General features: G+C 52.1%; 1 protein-coding gene across 1 annotated transcript in view; it reads left to right on the forward strand.

Moving 5' to 3' along the window:
- The first annotated feature begins 1,432 nt into the window (after positions 1-1,432).
- Positions 1,433-17,450, forward strand: part of EPHB1 (EPH receptor B1) — a 74,444-nt gene continuing 58,426 nt past the window's right edge. Inside the window, exon 1 of the mRNA XM_075716889.1 lies at positions 1,433-1,490. Within this exon, the coding sequence (XP_075573004.1) occupies positions 1,433-1,490 (58 nt within the window). The remainder of the gene's footprint in view (positions 1,491-17,450) is intronic.

The raw sequence follows: 17,450 nt of genomic DNA on the forward strand, positions 1-17,450 counted from the left end.
GAAGGAAATGAAGAAGGGTTGTCAAGATGAAAGCGAATTTCCTTAAAACTTAGCCAGAATGTTCTTGGCGATTTTTTTCTGTTATTTGCTCAGCTGAATAGGAGCTGCTTGAAATATATTTTGCACAACTGCAAAAGAAAACTCTTGTTCCCGTGGCACTGCTGAATATTTTTTGTGCTCTCTTTCACTGAAAAGCTGATGATTTTTCCATTGCTCAGTACCTCTGCAGGGTTGCTGGTCCCACCGTGGTAGCGGACATGAGCTCTGGCTGCAGGCAGGTGACTGTGATCCGAATGAGCCCTCGCTGCCTTCCCTGCCCTCACTTTTTTCCACTCTCCCGCGTGCACTGGGATGCAGGAACCCAGGAGGAGGGAGGGATGGGGTCAGCTTTGCACCGGGTGAAGTGGCTGCCGGGTTGGGGATGGGAGCTGAGGGGGACGCTGAACCCCAGGAAGGGCAACAAGAGCTGGCTGGGCGCGGTGCGTGGGATGAGGGAGACGGGGTGAGCGAGCCTGCTTCTGGAGGGCTCCTTTCAGCGGCGGCGGGTGTAAGTCACTCCCGGCTGCGCAGGGGTGACATCCCATGCTGCCAAAGGCCTGTGGTCACGAGGACATGGCCCTGGGTGCGGGTGGCCTCGGGGGCAGGAGCCTTGGGCTGGCAGCGACAGGGGTGCTGGCAGAGGGATGCTGAGGGCTGGGGACCCTGGTGTCTCCCGGGCAAGGGGGGGCAGCCTGCTGCTCCCCTGCTCCTGGGTGCCCATCTTGCCTCGGGCCCCGGAGCGATGCTCTGCAGATGGCGAGGGTGCCGGGAGAGGGCAAGAGGCTGAGACGACCCCTGCGTTGACTTGCGTGGCTGCTGTGTTCTGAGCCTGGGGTGGGAGCAGCCATGTTTTGTGTGGTCGGGGGGCCCGCTTCGGTGTGGGGCTGCCTGTTTGCTCCAGCTTCCTTGTGGGGGCAAACGAGGGGAATTGGATTGCGGCGGCCTGAGCCAGCCGGGCCCCCTCGCCCCCTCCCCGTCCCTGTGGTGCGGCCTCAGGGTCCGCCCCGTCGGGGGTCCCGCTGAGGGGAAAGGTGGGGGTGGTGGCAGCGGCGGGCCGCCAGGGGGCGCCGTCCCCCTTCGGACGGCAGCGCGCGGCCGGCGGGGGCGGGGCGGAGGCGGGGCGCGTCGCGGGGATTGGCGGGGCGGGGGCGGGGGCGGGACCGGGCGGCGGCGGGGGCCGGCGGCGGCGTGGCCGCGCGCCCCACTCGCGGCGGCGATGTGACCCGGGCGGCGCGGGGAGGTGGCGCGGTCCCGTCCCGTCCCGTGGCCCCGGCCCGCCCTGCCCTGCCCCGGCCCGGCCCGGCCCGCGGACGCACCCCCATGCCCGCTCACGGCCGCCCGCCGGTAGCGGCTGACGCCTGCGGAGCAGCGACGCGCGGGGCCCGGGGAGGCGATGGCTGCGGATCTGGTGGTGCTGCTCTGCCTGGCCGCCGCCACGGCCGCTGTGGAAGGTGAGGCGGGACGGCGTAGGGGGGTGGGATGGGATGCTGAGCCGCGGGTGCCTGCGCCCGCCGCGGCACGCGTGGGCTGGGAGCGCCACCCGCGGCGCCTGCAACCGGGGACCAGCCGGGGAACCGGCTCCCCCGCCGTGCAGCCTACCGGGCGCTGCAGACCGGCACGGCGCTGGCTCCCGGCACGGCGCCCGTCCGCTTCAGGGGGCGCGGAGCTCCCCTGGGCCCCGGCCGCTTGCGCCAGCCATCCTCCCGCAGCCCGGGGGAAGCGGCCCGCAGGCGGTGCTGGCAGCCTGGGGCTCGCCCACGGGCTGTGGGTGGCCTCGGGAAGGGGCAGAGGGTTTTCCAGTTCTCGGGGACGGCTCCGGAAAACCCGTCCGGCTCTCCCTGGGACGGGCGGCTCCTCTGGATCCCCTCCCCGGCAAGGGCTCTGCCCGCGGTGGTGGTGCAGGACACGTCCAGGGCCCGTGGCTGTGCGGAGGACTGCCTCTGGCCATCGTCCTCCTCCCGTGCCTCCCGACACCCGTGAGAGCTCCGGGGAGCTTTGCAGGAGAGGGGCACGGATGCAGCAGGAGGTGTGGGCAGGGGGTTTCCTTCCCTGGGGATGGACTGGGCAAGGAAATGCTCGGCCCGTTGGTGGAGCCATGGGGCAGATGCGTGGCCATCCCTCCAGCAAGGTTCGTGCCGCTGGGGTAAAGTCTTTCCCCCATCACCCGCCTGGTTGTGATGCTCGGCCCGTTGGTGGAGCCATGGGGCAGATGCGTGGCCATCCCTCCAGCAAGGTTCGTGCCGCTGGGGTAAAGTCTTTCCCCCATCACCCGCCTGGTCGTGGGACTCACTGTGCACCGGAACAGAGCCTGCAGCCGAGACCCAGCCTCTGGGCAGTGGGCCTGGCAGGACCACCAGGTCACCGCAGGCTCGCGTTGGTGGTGCATCACTGCTCTGTGGCTGGCGTGGCTTTTGGAAGTATTGCTCATATTATTGTTTTGTTTTGTTTTATTTTGCTGCTGCCTCCTTTTTTTCCCCAATATGCTGGTGAAAGGGCTTGTGGCAGGGGTTGCCCCAGTGCTCAAGCGGTGGCTGCGAGCAGGGGACATGGTGTGGCCCCTCGCCTGTTGGCAGCAAGAAACGCACGGCTGTGGAGAGATGATGCACAGGGTCTGGTGGGCGAACTAAGCTGCTGGCTGGCATGGGGTTTGGCCCCTCCTTGGGGGGATTTAGCTGATGTGAGCATGGTTATGGCTTCACTGGAGGCTGCTAGAGCTGGCCAGAGACCAGCGGCTCCGCTCTGGGCAGCACAGAGCTGGTTCAGGAGCTGAAACGCTGCCGCGATGGTCTCCAATGGAGTGGGAACAGCGTGGGCTGTGGTTGCCCTCTGCTCGCAAGCCTGCCTGCTGGATCGTGGTGGGCAGGCCCACTTGCTGTGGTGTCTGCTTTCCACCAGCTTTTGGCTGACCCAGGTGTTTGCTTTTCTTCTTTCTCTGGCTTCCTCCCTCATTGCATCTCCATAGAAATACGTCAAGATGGAAATGCTGATGCCTTGCCTAAGTGTGATGCAAGCAGGCGTGTGTTTGCTCGTCGCGAAGCCGCACGTGAAAATGCAAGACCTGTTAGCAGCACTTTGCTAGCTGGTGTTTGCAGTGTCAGCTGCTTGAGGCACTGCCAAAATCATGGCTGTCTGGGAGACCTTGGCTTGGTCCCTGTCTGAGAGCACTCCTGGGTGTCGTGTCCGTGTGACACTCAGGGTCTTCCCCAGCTTGCCCAGAGCCACCCCTGGGAGCACATGCTGGGCTGGCAGAGCCAGCATCCCTGCCCAGGACCAAACCTGTTGAAGATTGGTGCTATTTCTACTCTGCTGAGGAAATTACTTGGATAGTAAAGTATCCTGGGAGATATCTCGGATTTAAGGGAAAATTTTGGACACAGAATTTCTGAGGCAGAGCAATTGAATCTGATTTGGAGTTAAGGCGACAGTCTCCTGGCGTGGTTGTATAAAGCAAACACCTTCTTATGAAGCTTATTTAAATCTTATGGATCCTCCTGGTGCAGGAGTTGAAATTGCTAGATGAAAACATGGGTTTCTCTAACTGAGCTGAAGCATCTCCTAGAGCCTGAGCTACCCCAGGGTCTGGCTTTCCCCCTGGAGCGGCAACGAGACCGGTTTTGCCAGCAGCGCTCTCCGGCAGGCAGCAAGGCAAAGCCACATCTGGAGCCTGGCTCTGCCACGGGCTGCAGAAGCAGCTGAGAGAGGGATAGCTCCCTGCATCCAAAATAAGCCATCAAGACAAAAAGTCTTTTTTCCAGGATGGCAGGGGGGAGATACTTGGGGGTCTGAACCCAGTTGGAGGGGGAGGAGGATGCAGCCAGGGTCAGGGCTGGGGCTGCCTGCAAACATCTCTATCTTCTATAGAACCTTGCTAACTCATTGCCTGCGACACGCGAACCTGGAAATAGTAGAGACGCTTATCTGAGTTCTCTAATGGTTACTTGATATTTACCAAATCCTGTGGCTTAGCTGACTGTTTTCTGCAAGACATGTAGATGTTTATAGTTGGGTTTTTTTGTTTTTTTTTTTTTTTTGTGGCTTGTGAAGAGGAAGAGGGATGCAAGAAGAAGATAGGAACAAATACTCTGTCTCTCCCACACCCTGCAATCACTCAGGAGCCGCTTGCATGCTCTCTTGTGTTAGCTGAACCAAATATAATCACATGTAGCATATAGAGAGGGTGGTAATGGGCCGATGTTTTACTTTTTAACTCTGGAGCTGTTGGGAGTTCGAGGTGTCGGTAGGTCAGAGGGGGCTGATGTCCATTTTGGTGCAGCTCCTCCACGAACACTATTTAATCTGCTTACCTGCTTACCTATCCATCATCTCCCTGCCCCGCGCCTGCTCTTTTAAAAATGAGGTTTTTCTCTCCTTCTCCTGTATTGCTGCTTGCAGCATCATGATAAGCAAAGCACGAGGAGGAAGGTGGAAAGCCCTGCTTGGTGCTTGTGGATATGGCTTAGTTTTGCTTCCCATGCTTATCTGCTTGCTTGCCTGCCTGGCCTTCGAGAATGCAGCCCAGGAGTGGACCAGAGATGGGGGTTTGGTTCAAGAGTGATGTCCCTGGCTCCTGTTCCTCATGTGCTGCCCGCCCCGGGAGCCCTCTCTCCTCCTGTTTTGGCTTGGGACATGCACATCTGTTGCAGGCATCCTTTGGGCTTCCTCCTTCCGCCGGAGCGGTGCCTGCACGGAGCAGGCTGAGAGCTGGTGGCCGCCCTGCCGCCCTTCCCATCACTGCCACCACCATCACCACATGGGCTTCCACCTTGGCCCAGCTATTTCACCCGTAGGAGAGCTGTTTTCAAGGAGAAGCTAGAAATAAATCTTCAAGAGAGAATTTGCACTTGCTAGTATCCAGCCATCCCTTTACTTTTACTTTTTTTTTGGTACAAACTACCTGGGGAAAAAAAAAACCCTAAGGGGAAAACCCTTATTCTTGGCATGATGAGCCCAGATCTTGTCAGCCTGAAGGGAAAGCATTTTGCCAAGTCAGGGAAAAGGGGCCTGAGACTGCAGATGCCCGTGTTGCTTTTTTTTTTTTTTTTTTGACTAATCACTCGTATCACTGACTCATTATGCATTGCCTCAGTCTTCCTCCTCCATTCCCGTTTCCCTCGTGCTTTGGGGTCAGAGATGGAGGTGAAGGAAGGCAAAGTCTCTGAATGTCCTGCTGGCCCAAAGCTGCAGGTGACCTCAGTGGCTCATGGCATGCAGTGTGACGAAGTGCTGGAACACCTGAAAAGGGGAATTTCTGTCCCTGAGATGTGCAAATGCGGCTCAAGTCCTGGTGGAGGATAGCTGTGGTATGGCTGTCCTTGAATTGGTGGCGGTCCTGCTCGAACCCATCTCGTGGCTGACTTCACCTACATCTGAATTTCATGTTGGTCTCCTTCCTTAAGGTGAAGGTCTTGATTTACTTTTTGCCTTAATTAAAGCTCTGAATTTCACTTTCCCTGAATGTAGCGCAGCCGGAAGTTGAATAACTTATAGTGCTCTGGTGGCACGGCTCTGGAAGACTATTAGAGATGAAAACAAACACCAGCAATGATGGAGAGATCAGAAAAGCAGCGCTGAAAATGGAAAGCCTGCCTGTTGGGCTGTCGTTATTAGTGTTTACTTGACACTGAAGATGGTCTTGGAGCAGTTAATGCAAATAGGGCCCTGAAGGAGCTGTGTGACAGGCAGGCATGGCTAAGGTGGGGTCTGTGATAAATATATTTATTTTTCTGCTCTTTCTGCTCACCATCTCTGTTTGGAAATTGGGTTGCTGCCCTGTGCTCCCATGTGTTTAGTGGCCCTGTCTGCTATGGCATGAAGTGCCAGGGGGGTTTGCAAGGTGGCCTCTTGCCCATCCTGGGTGCAGCTCCTGACACAACAGGGCAGAGCAAAAACCTTCCACTGGCCTTAAAGTCAGAACAAAATATTAATGTTTGATGATGAAGTAGCCCAAATGTGTTCATCTGGCTCGGGATCCAGGCCATGGTGCTGAATAATAGATGTTTCTAGCAGACATGGGTTCTGCAAGCTAACGAAATACTGAGATTTGGTGAAAAGGGGAAAACAGTACCTTGGGCAATGGGTAACTCGATGCTAATCAGGTCAGCAGAGTCTTGGAGGTGCTGGTCCCTGGTACAACGGGAGTGCTGTGGGATGAGGCTGTTGGAAGAGATGTTTGGAGCAAGACTGAGGCTCATGGAGTGCTGTTCTTGTAATGCCTGTGGTGTGTGCTGCACCGCTCCATCTGAGATCCAGCCAGCTTGAGGAGGCTCTTTTTTTTACCTCTTCCAGCTGTGGGTATGAGCTCATTGTGCACTGGCATGGAAATGGCTTCATGCAGGAGCCCCAAACTTGTATGATATTACCTGAAGGGTGCTGCAGCACTCCATTCCCTCTAAATAGACATGGTGGGTATAAGCAGTTGTTTAACAGCACAGCGAGGCTGAGTTGGGGTTGGGGGAGGGAATATTTTCCCCAAATATTCATTAGAATTTGAAAGCGCATTTCAATTTGACCTTGTTCTCTTTCTGCAAACATTTGAACTATCAAGCGTTGCATGCATGAATACTTGCGCAAGGCAAATGTTAAGCTTGGATATTTGCTGGGTAGCAATGTGGGAAGGCATAGCCTTGGTTGTAATGTTAGGAAGCTGGAGTGCACGTCGTTTATGGAGGTTGCTGGAGATGGTGTGATGGAAATGGTGCAGATAACCCACGTGGTGGGAGTTTGAGTCCACTGGTGACCAAGAGCACTGCGCAAAGTGGTGCTGTGTGGTGGGGATGGCAAATGAACATGAATCCAGAAGACATTCAGGTGCATTGTGGTCCACCTGTGCATGCAGGGTGCTTCTGCCAGCTGAGCCACCAGCATCCCTGCCTGCTTCCCCTCTCAGCAGAGGTTGGTGCGGGAGCAGAAGTGTGCAGAAAGGGATGGAACAACGTCAGAGCAGCATCAGGAGAGAGCTGGGACCTTGGGTGGCCCTGGGACACTGAGCTGGTTATTCACAGTCCAGCTCTTAGGGGCTAAAAACACAGTCTTTCCAAAAGCGAGCAGCTTGAGGGGCTGCTTGGGAGTGTGCAGGAGAGGGCACGGGGCCGATGCAGATACCACCCAGTAGCAGGTAGAGGTAACACAGCCAACGAGAGCAAACTCTTGCCCAAATCAGCTCTATGGCTTTCCAGATAAGTGGCAGACGTGGATGGGCTCTCTTCTGCAATGTAAATGTGGTCGCTCCCAGGCACAGCTGATTTTTTGTGGGGGTTTTTTTGGGCACCATCCGTTTTCCACAAAGTCATGTAATGAGAAATGGTGAGAAAATTGGGATGTGTGTGTGTAGGAGCTAAAGGGTCTGTGCTTTATTTATTTATTTCTCATAACTTCTGAATTATTAAGCCATGTTCAGTGGAGATTAACTTTCCCTGCTCAATATTTATTATTGTTTCATTTCCCTGGAAGTTGGAGCTACGAGAGCTTTGATAAATGGACTGAAAGGTTCTGTAGTTTCTCTGTAGCTAATCTAAATATCTCTGTATCCTTTGCTGAAAAGCTAATTTGTAATTTCCTATGGTAATGCTGCTTAGTGAATTATAATGATACACTGGGGTCTGCTTTTCGTCCCCTTTCTCTGCCGGGGGAATAATGCTACTATTGGAAAATGGTGTGAAACCTGGAAACTGGCCATTGGTCCCCTAAATTTTTGGTCTAATAACAAAAATCCAGAAAGCATGTGGACCATATGGTCTGTTTTCTCGTGTCTGGGCTGGAACGCACCCGTCTCCCCCAAGTTTGGTTTCTGCAGGAGGGCTGGGAGCAGCGTCTGCCGATGCTGTGACCCATCCACCCGTGTGGGTTTGCATCTGCGACCGGAGCCTGATGATGTACAAAATCCCTCATTCTGGCAATCTCTCCCACCACCCCAATTATAAACAAGTGTTATCAGTCTTTTGAATAATTGAAGAGGCTTTCTGTTGAATATTTAATTACAATAATATTTGGCTAGCGGGGGTTGTTGGTCTCCTTTTGTGCAATTGAGAATTGCTGCAAGAAAACAACCTGTTAAAAGAAAATGTTGTTATCTATGATCATTGATTTTTCTTTTTTTTTTTTTTTAAGCTAATCAGTTACTCAGTTGAAATTGGTTAATTAGCTCAGCTCCAGTAAGACTCTTTGGCATTTAAACTTGATGTTTCTAAATAATTATAGTTTTGCCTGCTAAGCCCACAACCCAGGGTGACCTAATTACTATTAAAGCATACGTGCTTTGGTCTGGCTTTAATAAGTTCCTGCTGGGAGCCCTGCGGTGAAAAATCAGAGGCAACAGTTCAAAGGGGAAGGGGCTCTGCGCCAAGCCCAACTGAGGAAGATGACTTTCCTTTGGCCTCACTTCTTCCAACCTAAACCTATCAGGTGGGATGCTCCTGGGTTTGGGTGGGATAATCCCAGGGGGAGGAGAGGAGCCCCAGAGCATCCTTGTGGCTGGCATCTCAGTGCTGGCCACTTTTCAGGGCAGGTGGAAGGCAATAGCAAGCGCCTGGAAGGGGAGAGGCTTAGGAGTGGTTTTAGATGATGATTGTAATTTGCTTGTTTTCTCTTCTAAGTTGTACCCCTTAATAAGCAGGTGGACTCCTTTCAAGGTCTTTGCAGATGGGGGGGAATACAGTACTAAGTTTATCTTCGGGGTTGTTTTTTTTTTTTTTACAGTATTAAGTTTGTTTATTTATTTATTATTAATTTGGAAATAGCCATGCCAAGTTATTAGGGATTAGTGAAGCCTCAGGTATGTGCTTGTTAGTGTAGTGAGAAAAATGTTTAATATCTGGGGAGGCATCCAGTCAGTGTTACTGGTGTTTGAAGCTGATTAAGTTTTAATTTGTTATGCAGCAAGTAAAAGTGGTGGTTGGGAATAGGTAAGACACTGTGGAAATCCTTGCTTTTAGGCTGTTCTCCCCCATCTCAGATGGGGGCTTTGTCATGACTTTAAAGGATTGTTTAATGATATTTTCTCCAGAAAAGTCCTCGCATCCTGCCTGCCTCTCCGATGCGCCAGTACCCTGTGCGCCACATCCTAGCAGCAACCAGGCACCAAGTTTTGGATTATTCAAACCCAACCAGCATCTTCCTTGGATTGCTTTGAATGTGGCTTGGCTTTGGTGTCTTTCCCTGGCTATATATGGGGTTTTTTTGAGGGGAAAGGCAGCTCGGTCCACTGCCCCGGTGTTTGGCAGTGCTGGATGCTTGCCGCTCCTGGCTTTGCTGTCTCACGGGGAGCCTCTCCAGTCCTGCAAAGCCCAAGACCTGTTGCATGTCCACGTCTTTGCCTCCCTTTTCCTACTTTCTTTCTGTTTGCAGGGCAAAGCATGGGGACACCTTTTTTTGCTTGGCCCTGTGTGCCAGTCCTGTGGGAGGGCAGGTTGCCTTCCTGTCGCCTTCTGGGCTCGACTCTGAATGGGGGGGTGCTTCTCCTTGAGCCCCAAAACCTGGGAAAACAGGGCTGTGGTGTATGCTTTTGAGCACAAGATCAATCACCCATGCCTGCACCCTGCTGTGGGGTGCTGTGGGTGAGCCAGCAAGCAACACCCAAAATGCACCCGGGTGGCAAAGTGGGAGGGACCCGGGGCTGGTGTTGGTCCTCTTTCTCCTGGTGCTAAAACCTATGCCATGGGTGGAGGGATGGAGCAGGGAATGGCAACGATTGAAGTTTTATGGAGGTTTTTTTTATTTCTTTTTTTGCAGTCAGAGGCCAGGGATGGGCCTTTGATTACTAGAGGCCTCCACTTGCTTCAGCTGCTTCCTTAGCTGCAGGGTCGGAGCTGACTCATTATCATCCTCGCTAGGGTCCTCTTGATATGAGGATAATTGCTTTTTGCTCAAAAAACATTAAATCACAGCAGAAGAGGCGAAGGGGTGTGAATTACATCTTCCCCAGGAAAAGCAGGAACCCAGTAGAAGAGCTGAAAAGGAAACACCGTCCTTGGGAGGCGGGAGGGGCTGGCTGCGGGGCTCAGCTCCCATCCCGCTGGGCAGCCCCCTGCCCTCCGGCCAGGGCGAGCTGGGAGGGGGACAGCCTGATGTACTGGGGACAGGCTGGGGTGGCCTGAAGAAATAGCTGGGGGCTGGCCTTGGTAGGTGGCTGGGCACTTTAATTTTTTTTTTTTTTTCACCCAACACCTGTAGCTTCACATTTCCAAATTCCCAAGGAACAAGATTCTCCCACGTAGTTAGCGATAGGACGAGAGGAAATGGGCTTAAGCTGCGCCAGGGGAGGTTTAGGTTGGAAATTAGGAAAAATTTCTTTACGGAAAGGGTGATCAAGAATTGGAACAGGCTGCCCAGAGAGGTGGTGGAGTCACCATCCCTGGAAGTATTTAAAAAACGGGTAGATGTGGCACTTCGGGACATGGTTTAGTCTAGTCTACCCTTGATTGGCTTAGAGTAGACTAGGTAGTGTGGGTTAATGGTTGGACTGGATGATCTTAAAGGTCTTTTCCAACCTAAACGATTCTATGATTCTATGATTAAGATGGACACGTAGGGACAGAGCAGGAGCAGGATGCTCTCAGAGTGCTCTGTGAGGCATCAGCTCTGCTTTTCATTTGAAACAAATGAGTTTGAAAAGAACAGAACTAGCTTTTCAAGGCCACCAGTCTGTTGTCAGAACTTCTTAAAATGTTTTTGACTAGTTCAGGACCTTTGCCTCGCGTAGCGGACCTGCGGTGCCAATGAGGTTGCTCCATAGGTGTTGTTTGCCTGCGGTGCATAGCAGCACAGAGGTGCCCTTACCACGTGGCTCCTCCATCCCTGCACTTCTGCCGTAGTTATTTTTAAAGCAGTGATGTTGGGTCTCTGCATCCTTTATCGAGTGCTGGAAATTACAGGCATGACCTGGCTGCAAGCAAGTCTGAGATGCACAGAGCTGCTCCCCAGCCTGTGGGGTTTGGCTGAAGCTGTCCAGAAGCTTCATGCAAGCAGATGAACCCCTGAGACGTGCGTGGCCTTTGCTGTCTGTGCTCTGCCCCTTGAGATGAAATTGCTGCTGGGGGTCTGTTGTTTGAGCCCATCAGACTCTTGACAGAGGCACCGTGAGGTCACATATAATGCTGTTATTGGGACAAGATACAAAGCTGTAAAGTGGCAATTTCTGGTTTAATAAAATGTAGGAGGATCACTTCTATGCTGTGTTGCCTGGGGAGGGATGTGCAGCTCCTTGAGCCGTGTGCATTGTACTAGGTAACCTTACTCTTGCTTAGTGAAATGGAGAACAGCATCAGCTGTGCAGGAATTAAAGCCACCGATGTCTTTTTTTGTTTTTTGGACCCACTTGGGTAGGGACCTCCTCAGCTCTGGCCATCGGCTGGCGATGCCCCCCCCTCCCCCGCAACCCACAGATGCTGAAGCTGGCCTTGCAGAGGAGAGGAGGTGGATGCAAGCTGTGGGAGCTTTAAGGTCGTGAGCTAGTTGTGTTTGGAATCTTTCTATAAATCGGCTTTTATTATCCCTCCTTGCACTGTGCGTGGGTTATTACTGAAATGGCTGGCACCACTGCGCACATGCAGGAGCCTGCTGCCCTGAAAGGCTTGCTCAAAAGCCTGCTGAAGGCTATAAAAAGACGCTCATTAGCTTCAACGGGCTTTGGCCGAGGCCAGAGAAAATGGGCTGCTTTGAGAAGGATGCTGCTTAGAGCACCTTCCAGCTCTGCCTTTGTGTGCTGATGCTGGGCTTTACTTGCCGGGGCTGACTGGGGACGGGGAAGCCCCTACTTTTGCACGGTCCAGTCCTTAACTTGTGAGAAAATGGTCCAGCTGCCTCCAACCAGTGGGACTCACTGGGCAGCATCCCCAGGGCTCCCTGCCGAGGGGGCTTGGGGAGCGATGGGTGGGTGCCTGCCTTACCCTGTGCCCCGATAACCCCAGTGTTTTCTCACCCCATGCCAGGCACGGACCCCACTGGGCTGGCATGTGACTTGGTTGCTCCCAAATGCAATCTCTTGAGTCCCCATCCCAGCAGATTTTTGGAGGTGCTTTGCAGCAAGGCATGTTTTTATTTATTTCTTTAAAGCTTTGCAATGTTCAAGGGAAACTGGGATGTCTTTGCAACATTTAAAGTATTCCTAATAGGTTACCTTGAAAGCTTTCTTCAGTCTTGAATGAATCAAAGTGCAAATGTTTATAATGCAACACCCACACAGGCTGGGAGAGGAATTTTATTAAGGCAGGAGAGTCAGAAAACAATAATAATAAAACATGTTTTATGAAGTTGGCAAGAAACTTATAAACTAGGTGAAGTTTTACAGCATATGAATTTGATAAAGTTGTAAATTTGAATTCCCAGGCTGGTCCTCAGGTCTTGGTCTTTATTACCTGAAATAACATTCTCCACTTTTAATAGCTGGCTGTGGCAGAGCAAACGTGGTTTTATCTTTCTAAATTATCTGCCGTGCGAGTCTCATAATCAAAGTTTCACCTATCCTGAAGACTTCTGCCCTTTCCTTGAGCAACACAGCGGCTGTTGCTAATTAGCAAATAGCTGCTATTTGCTTTGCTGTGGCAGGGGGGACCTTGGAAATCCTTACGTACATCCCCTGGTCTGGATTATTTAGATTTTTTTTCCAGCAGAAACCATTTTACTGTCTGATAAGATAATAAGTTTTGCCTTTGTTAAATCTTCAGCAAAACAGGACTGAAAGATGCTCCTGATAAACCAGCGTGTTGCACTAATAACCCGCTGCATTTCCCTGCTTGTGGCACCGCTGGTAGGGACATGGGTGCTTGCTGGGGCATTGTTGCAAGGTGACTGATGGCCTTTCGAGGCGTTTGGGGCTTTGTTGCCATTTTCCCAGCAAGGAGGTTTCCTTGGGGTGCAATCCAGGGACTGGCACCACATCGCTGGCCAATCTGGCTTTGGTGTCCTGTTCCGTGGTGGACATCATCCTAGAAGTGGCTTCCTGAGGGTGGCATTTAATGACCCCCTGACCGCCCTCTGTGCTGTTTGGCTGTCGGCAGCTGTACGTGAGGGAAGCATATAGAAATGGTTTGTCATACCCGTCCTGTGCATGCACACACTGGCAGATTATTCCTCTTCAAAAAATATGTGGTTACTTAGGTAAAGTGTTCTAGCTAATTGCCAGATTATTCCCTTTAAAATGGGAAAGTAATTAGGGATGTTTTTTTTAAATAGGCTTCCACCCTTGGATCTGCTGGGATTAGCATATGTGTGTGTGTGTAAATACTTAGTTTCCAAGGACTTCCCTCCTCCTACCACCCCCCCACCCCCACCCCCCACCCCCTCCCCCGCCTTGCTTCCTTGAAGAAACAGTAATGATAAGTGATTGAAATGAGGCAGCAGCTATGCTTGGACACTTTCCCCAGCATCCAAAATATAATTGAAATCAAAGATGACCCACAAAGGAAAATGAAATTGAAGTTTTGCTGGCGTGATGCACCAAGCTGGCTTTCAAAACAAGGGTTTCCTCTGCTTATGTTTGAAGTTGAAGAGTTGCTCGAGGTGATGGAGAACAAGTACAACCCTGAGTCAGTAAGAGCTGTGTTTGGGCTTGGTTGAATCTTCTACCTCTAGCTGCCTGCTATCTCGGGGGGATTTTTGAGCTTGTTTCCATTCGTGGAGGTCTCTCTAACATCCAAACAATTTAGACTCTTTGCACCAAGGTGCTTTGATGTTTGGATTCAAAACCATGTCTTGTTTTGAAACTTGTTGCAGCGTTTGCTACGTGTTTGTAAAGCTGGGAAGATGAGTGAAAAGAAGCTGAAATCGAAAGCAAAATCTGTAGTTAGATGCAAAAATGGTTTTAACTGAATGATCTGGTGGAGTTGCAGATTAACAGAATGGTTGAAACCAATAATTCATGTAACTTTCCTAGAGGTCTGCATCCCTTGAGATGCCCAGAGCCATTTCTACAGCCGACAAATACCCCCGCCAAGCTAGGGAAAGCCAGAACTTGCATTCCCCATCCATCTAACGAATAAATTCCAAGCCCTAGTGAGGCATCAGAGAGCCACCAGAAGAAAACCTGGCTTGGAAGAAAACCTGCAGAGCCCCAAGGTTTGGAGGTCAGGAGCTGCCATTGGTGTGCCATGTGGCTTTGGTCCCTGTCCTGCTGCTGGGAGATACTTATAACGTACTTTTGGGCCATCGATGCTTAAAATGCTCATGCACCCATTATTTCTCTTTCTGGCAGGGGTTATTTATTTGCAGGCATTAACCTAGGGCTGCTGCTCGGGTGCCTCAGTCTTTCTTTCAAAGATTGCATTTGTGCTGTTCAGCTGTAATTGGCAACTTTTGAACTTTTTGTTTGCTTGCCCGTGTGCTGGAAAGCCTTCAGAGGTTGTTTAGGAGGCAAAGGGAGCCTGTAGATCTAGATTTTTTTGTTGTTGTTGTTATTATTATTATATATTATTATAATTAAAACATATTTTTAGCAGCTGAAATTTGAGCCCGTCTGGGTATTTATACAGCAAGATGTTTTGGATGAGGAATAGGCCAAGACAATCACGTGGTTGGGGCCAACGCGAAACAAAAGAATCCATTTATTATCCAGGCAGGAAATTTGTTCTTCGGGATGTTGTAGCTGCAGACATAATGATTTCATTTCCTCCGGTTCACCCAGATTAATGGCTTGTGCTCTTTTGTTTGTGTGCCTGTGTTATTTCTGCAACGCGGCTTCCCCCCCGGCTCTGTGCCGGCATGTGCGAACATGTGTGTAAGCGCCCTGGGCAAGGGGGAGGACGTGGGGTCTCCAGGCTGGGCTGCAGCAGGCTGGTTGGGATTTTGGGGAGGGGTGGGATCCTGGGAGAGCTGAGTGAAGGCTCTGGGGCCACCTGGGGTGTCCTTCCCAACAGTGATGGATGTCCTGGTGCACATGCATCTCTGGGGGTCTCTTCCTCCTGCCATGGTCGCTGGGGCAGCGAGGGGTGTTTTTCCTATGAGGTTGAGATGGGATGGGGGAGATGGAGGGACAAACATAAGCGTTGACCTTATGGAAGGCATGAGAGCAGCGTGTCTTCTCCATGGCCACAGTCAAGGGTGTATGTAGGCGTTGTATACTTGGTGGGAAACCTGAACCTTTGCACCGTCCCAAATACCATGGTGGGAAACAGCTCCTTTTCCTAGGGAGCCATGCTGATGCGCAGGGATGCAGGCATCAGCTGTGTGGTGATGGGCGAGCAGCTCCTTCCTCGCCAGCTGGGTTGGCCTTTCATACCAGGCAGGTCCCAGCCCATCATGGGGCTGCTGGCCATCTGGAACCTGTTGGCGCTTACACTCCCTCCTCGATAAAAAAACCAACAGATCTGTCTTTGTGGACACTACAAGATTAGCGGCAGTCTTAATTGCTCCCTTTCTCGCTTTCTGAGTGTTTGGCTTTCAAAGGTGATCTGACAGGCAAACGATACCTTTGCGTTGCTATCGCCTGAACAGTCCTCACGGGGTTTTGGCACAGAGCTTTTAATTTACTGTGTGCAGCGTAGCCACAATCTTCTATTCTGGATTGATCTCGAGTAACCTTGTGGAGTTGGAAGCACCTGTCTATGTTAAGGAATTGAACATGGTGCTGCCTAGGATCCAGGCTGGAGAAGGTTTGGTGACCATCTTGCTGCCTTTGTGCCTGGTTCTTCCTCCTTCCCTCCCTTAGGTGTTTCAATTTGGGGAGGAGAGAGAGTTTCTGCCACCCCTTCTGGAAGAGGTTTCCCTGCAGGGACATACCTTGCCGAAGGAAGACCATCTTGGCCATCAAGGTGCATCTACCATTGTTCTTGCCATCTTCTGGGTGCTTGCATGCAACGATCCTATCTTGCACGTGTGTTGGACCTTCTCGCTTTTGTTCTCCTGAGTTTTTGTGCCATGAGGGGTCCGTGGGGCTGAAGGTGCGAGCCCACCACCCGAAAGCTGCGGAGGAGAGGGGTGGGGAGCTCCTGGTACCGTGGCGAGCTGCAGGCACTTTCTCCCCACCTGCCTGCCCTCCCAAATTGCTCCTGTGTCACTCAGGTGACAAGAGTTTTTGCGGAAGTGACAGTTCCATTGCACAGAAGATGATGAACAGTAATGAGACCCAGAGCACAACGTGCACTTAAAGTGATTTATTTCAGTAAGGAAACCACAATCAGGGAGGATGGGTCAGCGTCATCAGAAGAGGTGGGTATGGAGATGAGCTTAGGGGGAATTTTATCATCGACTGGTGCCACTTTAAAAATGAGCAGAGCTGGCGTTGTGTGAAATGGAGCCATGCTGGTCATGCTGGGACTATCCCTCACCCGTGGTGGACTGTAGGCACCTCCCAGGGGTTGGCCGGTGACTGGGCTGGCAGGCTGCTGGAGGTGGCTCTGGTGGACTTCTCTTTGCTTACCTACCTGCAACCCCATGCTGAAGTATTTTCGTGAGGTGTCACCCTTGTGTTAAGTCAGCTCTACGCGTGCACTCGGGAAAGAGACTGTCCTGGCAAGGAGTGGAGGGAAAAATAATCCCCTGAACCCACCTTGGCATGGCTCCCAGCACGCAGATGGCTGTCCTCATGCTAGAGCCTTTTCCCAGCTTGCACCCGCGCAGGCGCTGGGGCTGGAGGCAGGGGTGTGCTGGGCAGGCCGGCTGCCAAGCGGTGCCTCCTGCCAGCATCCTCCTCTTCCTTGCCTCCCAGGGCTGGTGGGAGCTGTGGCCTCTCAGCAGCTCAACAGGCCACTGCAGCGTGCAGGAAAAGCCCAGTGTAAGCATGGTCCCGAGCAAACTCTTGCGATTTAAGGTCAACTTAGAGCAGTGCTCGGTTTTCCTCTCTTCTCACAGAATACAGATCCCAGGGCTCCTGATGTGGGGGGATATGGGGGCATGGAGGACCTGGTTGCTGCCTCTGCGTGGGCAGGAGCTGGGGGAGGCAGGCAGCAGTTTGCCCACTGCTCCTGGCACAGTTCGGATGATGCACCAAGAGCTTATGAAGAGGGGTCCTGAAGCCCCTGCTGTGCACCCCATTGATGAAGAGCTTCTTCCAAAGGGGCAATTGCAGTCGCTGGTAGCTGTCAGTGTATTTGGGCAAGGGTTTAACACAGCCCTGCTGGCCCATCAGAGCTGGTATGGCACCTTGCATGAACGGGTGTTTAGAAATCTTGGCAAGGCATTTTGTTATTTACTCAATGGACCAGCTGTCATGTGCATATGTACCTAAAGATGGCTCAGATTGATAGTAAAATTTTCAGGAGAGGATGCAGTTTAGTTAGAGATCCTGGCCATTGGCTGTCTTGACCCAATCTGAAAGTGGAAAAAGAAAAGAAAAGAAGAAAAAGATAAGCCCTGGGCAAAGCTGGGAGAGCCAATGGATGGGTTTGCACGGCATTTTGGGAAGTGGCATTTGGATGTGGGGCCAGAGCAAAAAAAACCCAGCGATGTCTGCGCATGGGGTGCTCTGCCCTTTGCGAGGGACC

Source organism: Pelecanus crispus, chromosome 9 (assembly GCF_030463565.1).
Source record: "Pelecanus crispus isolate bPelCri1 chromosome 9, bPelCri1.pri, whole genome shotgun sequence".
NCBI lineage: Eukaryota > Metazoa > Chordata > Aves > Pelecaniformes > Pelecanidae > Pelecanus > Pelecanus crispus.